The 7728-nt window shown below is 36.1% G+C and overlaps 1 protein-coding gene across 5 annotated transcripts; it reads left to right on the top strand.

Annotated features, from left to right (window-relative positions):
- Positions 1–6786, top strand: LOC119982153 (inositol-tetrakisphosphate 1-kinase 3-like). Of its 5 annotated transcripts, none has more exons than XM_038825366.1 (11): positions 1–550; positions 1599–1680; positions 1948–1980; positions 3915–4035; positions 4186–4278; positions 4475–4594; positions 4684–4860; positions 5477–5532; positions 5649–5733; positions 6260–6453; positions 6531–6786. In XM_038825366.1, exons 1-10 carry the CDS (start codon positions 378–380, stop codon positions 6349–6351), a joined length of 1032 nt encoding a protein of 343 aa, XP_038681294.1. In that variant the 5' UTR covers positions 1–377; the 3' UTR covers positions 6352–6453; positions 6531–6786. The 5 variants fall into 5 exon arrangements, with proteins under 5 accessions (XP_038681294.1, XP_038681292.1, XP_038681291.1 ...); XM_038825364.1 differs by having other exon boundaries at positions 8–550; positions 1948–2002; XM_038825365.1 differs by lacking the exon at positions 1–550 and adding an exon at positions 1020–1367 and having other exon boundaries at positions 1948–2002.
- The last annotated feature ends 942 nt before the right edge of the window (positions 6787–7728 follow it).

Here is a 7728-nt window from a genome sequence, read left to right on the forward strand (position 1 = left end):
TTTATTTTTTTTCTCTCCTCTGCAAACTGAATATTCTCTCTCGCTATATAAATTATCCGCTCGACGTCGGTCCACTCTGTCGTGCGTATAAACATATACATACACCAGTCCACACACATGTTTATATAGAGTGTAGCAGCAACGAAAGCTCCTATACATATACACAGAGAGAAGACTCTTTCTTGTGCCTTTCGCTCTCCCTTTCTCGTCTTCCATTGAACGAGATAGAGAAGGGAATTGATTTTCATTCTCCGTTTTGAACTATCTGTCCTCGATTTCTCAATAATATTCAACAATTGAGAGAGGCAAAAACAGAGACGGTATAGGAGAGTCCGGAATCAAGATTGATTGATTTGCGAGTTTAGGGTTTTGTGATCATGAGGTTTAGCGGTGAAATCTTGAGGGAGGGCGGAGGAGGAAGAGAGGACGCCGAGGTAATGGAATTGAATCCTCGGATGTCCTTGCAGCCACTGGAAATGGTGGTGGGTTATGCTTTGACATCGAAGAAGAAAAAGAGTTTTTTGCAGCCCAAGCTTGAAGGCTTGGCTCGGTAATACACTATCCGCACAAACACATCCGATTGCCTTGAAGTTTACATTTTTATCGTCTTTCTTTTGTATACACGCGCATGTTTGTATATGTATTTTTCTGAATGTGTATACAGCATATTTTATGGTGGATTTGAAATGGGGTATTTATATTTCCTTAAATGGATTCTTTGAAAATTGATGGAGTTGTGTGAGTTTTTGGTTATTTTCTTTTTGTTTCTTTTGGAGTTTCAATTGGGTACTTTTACTGCCCATGGAAAAAGTAGATTTTCAAGTTGTAGGATGATAATCGAATATCTAAATATTCTTTCTTGAGACAGTAAGGCAACTGTGTTTGCTTGACTTTATCAGGACCCTGTGGGCACCTTTGTCATATATTTTTCTTTGAAATGGGAATATTCCTCCATATATACCATTGGAATTTCTTTTGAATGCGAAACCTATGGTCAATGCTACGTGGTTTGTTCTGTGGTCTTAATTTGGACTACATTTCCTCTGGATTGGATCATTCTTAAGAATATTGATTATGGATGTATGCGCTTTTCCTTATATTTGCCATGCTGATGTTGTATCAAGGGGCTTTATTAGTATTCTTTATTTATATCTGAATCTTCTGAATGGAAGAAAGATTTGTCATCTGTCAGCAGGTTGTTAAAATATTCAATAAAATACTGCGTTTCTTCAGTTTCATCCAACCCCCACTTGAGAGAAATAGGACAAGCGCTTCAAGCTTCGTTGGACTATTTTTTAAATTTTTTTTTTCTTATAGCAATTTCCTGCTCCCTTTTCTTCCCCTGCTGTATGCATAATAATGGCATGGTAAACTCATACTTTAACGAAATCTATATTCATGGCATGGTAAACTCGTACTTTAACAAAATCTATATTCACTTGCTTCGTATCATAAAAGGACTAGAAAAATATGGTTAGCTGATAGCTGGTTGTAACTTTGGCCCCCTAATTATGCTGTTTGGCTCTTGCACTCGTTTTTTGCTTTTAATTTGTTTCGTTTCTGGGTGCATAACTCGAGTCTTTTTATGCTTGGCGCAGAAAAAAGGGGATATTATTTGTTGCGATTGATCAAAACAGGCCACTGTCTCAACAAGGCCCTTTTGATGTCGTTTTGCATAAGGCAAGTGCTGATTTCTTCTCCGATACAGTTGCAAATTTGCAATTTTGTCTTTTGGATGTTTCGTTTCTTGAAATTTTCAATAGCTTTTTTCCCCTATGTTTTTGGAGTGATTGTAAAATCTTTTTTATCCTGTTAATAAGTAAACTCATGTGTGGCCCGGTGAAAAGGCTGAATGAAGCCAAATCCTACTTTACTTCATCTAAATTAATGAAGTATGCGCGTAGCACATAAGCAACTCTCTTATGGGTCTTATTATGTTCATTGCAGCTGTTTGGAAATGAATGGGGCGGAGTTATCGAGGTTTGTCCATCTAAACTTTATGGTACTATATTTCTACTTCATGACATGTATGGACATGAACAAGATAATTTGTGATGTTCCTTGAATTTCAACATGTTTCATGGCATAATATACTTCCTGCTATTCATTTCAAAGATAAGTATGAGTATGTACTAATGGTGATTGGTTGAGCAACCAAATGTTCTGACCATTAAAGCTCATTTATTGTTTCAACCTAATATGCAGAGTCCTTTCTTTCAGTCTCACAATGAATCCTGATCACATAGTTGAAATCAGTTTCTCAAAAATTTGAACAAGTGAGGACTTTAATTTTTTGGGTAATGGCGAAGTTAGTTGTTAAAGGTTTTTTGGATTGTTTAACAAGAGTTCTTTTAAGTTGTCATCATCTAGCTGGAAGTATTTGGTTTGTCTGGGTTTACTGACATGAGTATCTAAGATTTTTGATAATGGGTGTAATTTAGAGATTTATGCATTTCGAACTAATAATTTTGAGTAAATAAGAGATTTTACTAATACTTTTTGGGTGATTCATTGACGAGAGTTGCCAAAATGTTACATTTACAAAGCAGTTTGAATTTTTTGTCAAATATGCACATGCATTTATCACCGATTTCTTATTTTTTCAGGATTACTTCTGATTCTTATTATTTGCTTCTTGTGTCTGAGTTCGTGATGTCACATTTGCATCCACAAGTTTCTTTTTTCTTGTAGGTCGTAGACTTTTTAGAATACTATTTGTCCATTGAATGACTTTCTTTAGTTCATTCTTTTCCAACTCTGATTTAATATATGTTTTTCCTGACAAAATCAGATTCTAGGCTATTCTTTTTTTGTTACTTTTCCTTCACATTGATGCTTCTTTGGGCTTAAAGCCTTAAACATTGTATATGTTTATCTGGGTATTCTGAATTTTTATTGGGCATAAGATAATAATATAATGACTTGTCCTTGATCCATCAGCAAAATTAGTGTTTGTGTTTGATGGGGTGCTAATGACAGGTTATTTTAAAAGAGAAATTGCAATCCACTTTAGCAATTGCTGTCACAACATTAATTGTTCCAAATTTAATTTGGCTCTACCTCATACAAAATATATCTCAATGCATCTAGACTCCCTAATATTGAATGGGTAAAATATTTGAAAAATTGTGTCAAATTTGAATCTTAACCCACTGGGTTCACCTGATTTAATCCTTTTGGTGCATGAAGCTTCTGTTGTGGATCTTTATGCCAAGAATGTGAAGTAATAAAGACAAAGATTCCATTCCTTAAAACCTTATTAAAATTCAAAGAACCAAGTTGGTCTGCAATCAAAAATATGAATATGGATATTCTTGTCCAACATCTATTTGAAGGAAGCAGTGAAATTACAATTGGCATTTCTTGTCCCACTTTTCCATTTACTTTCTTACTGGCACACAGCCTTTGATCGTGTTACTTATGTGATTTATGTGAAGTGCACTAGGTCTATTGTTGACTAGGCAGAGATAGAGATTGGGCTGGGAGGAGTAAAGTACTATTTATTTAGGCTGTGTATAAATTTTTAGAGACTTTGCGTAGTTTTTTGTTTAGACTCATAGCGAGATTGAATGACTTTTTTTTTTGACAAACATGAAAGAAAATAGAAAATTGTCAAAAAGTCTTTGCTTATGGTTGTCCTACCAGTAAATAGTCCAACTTAATAGATACAAGTTGCCTAAAAATTTTCGGACTTTTTGGCAATATACTGTGATGGCTGAGATGGTGCAAATCTCCAAGTTTATTCTTATTTCATGGCTTGCTGGCTATTAGATGGGTGGAATTGAACTTTTATCAAACCATTACCCATTATAGCATATTTTATTTCTTCCTAGTTTGAAATTGTTTGTGTTCAAACAATGAGGTTGTGTTTACCACTTTTAACTTCTATTACATCATCCCTTTCTTAATTTAAGGATTACCGGAAAACACATCCAGAAGTAACCGTGCTTGATCCGCCGCATGCTATTCAGCATTTGCACAATCGCGAGTCCATGCTTCAGGATGTGGTAGAGCTAAATTTAACTGATTGTCATGGTAATGCTTTATGTTCGACTGTAAGAGGATTTTTTTTCTCCTTAAATTTTCTCAAGATCCTTCTTCTTTATTTTTTCGAGTACCATAGATGATGTGTAATATAATATTTTCGAGGTACTGAACAAATTCTGTAAAAACTTACTACGATAGGCAAGGTTGCTGTTCCGAGGCAAATGGTGGTCATGAAAGACCCATCATCCATCTCTCACGAAGTTAATATGGCTGGGCTAAAGCTGCCGTTAGGTTTGTTTTCTTTGTTCCCTTTGCAAGACTGGTACCCTTCAGGGGTTTTGTCTTTCAAGTTAATATATTAATTGTCATGTGTCTCTTATTGGAGCCTCATGCTCGTTAGAAACACAATTCCTGATTTTCTGTAAATGGATGCTTTATTTTTTATTTACTATTGGATTAATTGATTTCCTTAACTAATTGTTTGCAGTTGTGAAGCCACTGCTAGTAGATGGAACGGCCAAGTCACATGAGCTGTTTCTTGCTTACGATCAACATTCACTCTCAGAACTTGAACCTCCATTGGTTCTGCAAGAGTTTGTTAACCATGGTATACAGTTGCAACTAATAGATAAGCGTCATCAACCATGCAATCATCATTACTGTTATTTTGAGTTTATTTTCTTGATCTAATTGTAGGTGGTGTTCTCTTTAAGATCTATATTGTTGGGGAAACCATAAAGGTCGTGAGGCGTTTTTCTCTACCAAATGTCAACAAGTGTGAACTAGCAAAAGTGGGTGGTGTATTTCGTTTTCCAAGAGTTTCATCTGCTTCGGCTTCTGCTGACGATGCAGACCTGGATCCATCTGTTGCTGGTGCGTTCATTAGAACTTCTTCTTTAAATGATTACACGCGTTCTTCATGGTGCGTAGATTTATTAATGTGGATGCCATATCCAGTCATATTTTTATTTTGTTACTTTTAAAAATTTTACAGGAGGTTGTTTGTTAAGATTAGTTAGCGGAAGTTCTTGGGTTCAAACCTTAGCTTCCGGAATTTAAACCTTCATTTGTTGTTACCCCAAGTGTGGGCCTTTGTGTGTGTTTGTTGTTGACCTAAGTGAGGGCCTTGTGTGAGAGTAGTCCTAGTGTTGGGCTTCGGTTGTTGTGCACATGTTGGGCCGTTGAATTGCCCAGCCCACAGGTGAGGGGATTGTTAGAATATGTATAAATGATGTGAAATGCCCAACCTAACAAGTTAACTTATTGGGTTGAATCACTTGAATGGTAATGTAGGATCAATCTGTTCCTACCTAGTCAGTTGTATCAATGAGTACTTTCTTTGCGGGACCTTTGGATGGTTGAGTTTTCCATCCAGATCTTTGTTTAATTAATGCCTTCTGCCATCTTGTTTGAGACATGCAATAAATGTACCAGTTTTATGTTTATGGGTTCTAGCGGCTTTCCTCACACTAGTATGGCACTCTTGCAGAACTTCCACCACAATCATTGCTTGAGAGGCTCGCAAAGGAGCTTCGTTGCCGACTAGTAACTTCCACTACTTCTCTTTTTCCTTCTCTTCTCTCCTCCTCTAATCGAGTTATCTGACATTACTTGCATAGTTCTCTGGTCTTTTCCTTATCTGTCAAGTTTATTTGCTTCAGGGGCTCCAGTTGTTCAACATAGACATGATACGAGAGCATGGAACCAGAGATGTCTTTTACGTCATTGACATCAACTACTTCCCTGGTAAGTATAATATTTTACCTTTTTTGCTTTTCTTTTTGATGGAATCAATTTTTCTGCATTTGTAAAATTTGGAATACTTAGAATGAAACTCTTTCCTTATAATCTGCAAAGAATTATATTGTGTTTGCTTCTAAAAAAAGAGATCTGGAAAGTAATTGTAAGTTTTATATGGACAACTGAGTAAATTACATGTAATGTACCATCCTAAGGAAAACCAACATCAAGGATGGTTTTAGTCGTTTTAATAGTAAAACAAGAATACCAAAAAGGGGAGAGGGAAAAAAGGAAGAGAACAGGAGGAACTGAGAAACAAGATGCTCTGCTGGGCATATTTTAATTGTTCTTGGCACCGACTTTGGAAGGAAACTCCCAAGTAATGTGCAAGTACCCACTTAATTCTGGCACCCTCCTCTACTGTATATCTAAACTACAGCTAGACCTCTTCATGTAACAAGTTTTTTTTACGCATGTATCTTATCATATGAATATGTGGTGTGTTATTAACAAGTTCACTGACGAATTGCAGGATATGGGAAAATGCCAGATTATGAGAACATCTTTACAGATTTCCTACTGAGACTAGTGAAGAGCAAGTATGAAAATGGGGTTGCTACTTGACTGGCAGAGTACATTTGGCTATTCTATATGGTGCTCCTTGCAGGTCTAGTTTCTTGGAAAGTGAAAGAAGTTGCTAAGTATCACTTCTGTAATTGCTGGATGGTATGAAATGCCCTTGCTGCTTGCTCCCGGTTGCAATTTATAGATTCATATTTGTTGATATTTCATGCTATTTCTAGGCAAGACGATGCCTCTCCATGAACCACCGTTTGCAAGAAATAACAATGCTTTAGTGGGCTCTGGGCCTTCGACTGGATCCCATCAACGCTCTTGCGATCTGTGACAGAACTAATGATATTGATGCAGAGAGTCAGAGTAGCTCTATTGATAGATATTTTTAAATTCTTTCTTTTTGTGAAAAATTGGCAAACATTTGGGAAAATATATCTGTAAATTTCAATGATTTAGCTATGCAAGTTCCTGATGATGATGCAATATCTGTAAAATACCACCAGCATTCTTGTTTTGCATGGTGAAAAGTCCACTTGCAGTAAAAGTGCATGGATAATCTAAAGAGAGAACTATGGTTTTGGGGGGAAGTGCTAATTGCTCGTATAGGTCGATGTGATTATAAGTTAGAAAATAGGTTCCATGTGATTATAAGTTAAGACACTTTTACTAACGAGAGGTGGCTCGGTTGATAATCGGTTGGGTTAGACAGATGTGTGTCTAATGTTCAATTTCATTTCAATGAGAAAGGTAACAAAACTATTATAAACTTCTATATAAAAATAATTCGATATACTAGTAATGTCAAGCTCAATTTATTGAAAATAATTAGACGTCGTAAGGATAGTTTTGATATATCACTTTTTGTTGAAAACTAAAAGATGTAACGTAATGATCCGTCTCGGAAGGGGGTCTACGAAATTACTATACTACCCTTGACTATCAAAAATTTTGTCAAAACTCCTCGAAGTGTATTTATTGTTTATAAATAGTAGAAATATTCAAAACAAACCAAACAAATTAAATATGCGAAAGCTCAAACGACAATAATCTAACGAACACTATCCATAACCCACAATCTCAGTATTCATGGTATATCGCATCCATGCTGTCGAAAACTGGTCACCATTTACGAACTCATTTAAAAGTGGGAAAACAAAAGAGAGGTGAGCTATAGATCCCAGTAGGAGTAAGTACCCGACAGGATCCCAGATACCTATGAGACAGATATTCGAGCGAGCAACAAGCAAACGAACGAAACAAACAACCAAAAATGACTACCGAAAACAAGCGAAGCAATATCTAGGGTAGGGTATACCTACTGAACAAGCGAGCAATTAAAATGAAGATTTAACCTACTGATATCATAAACAAGCTAACGAACCAATAACAAGAAATAATGTAGATGAGCATACCAAGTCACAACCA

This window comes from Tripterygium wilfordii, chromosome 17 (assembly GCF_013401445.1).
Source record: "Tripterygium wilfordii isolate XIE 37 chromosome 17, ASM1340144v1, whole genome shotgun sequence".
Lineage (NCBI taxonomy): Eukaryota > Viridiplantae > Streptophyta > Magnoliopsida > Celastrales > Celastraceae > Tripterygium > Tripterygium wilfordii.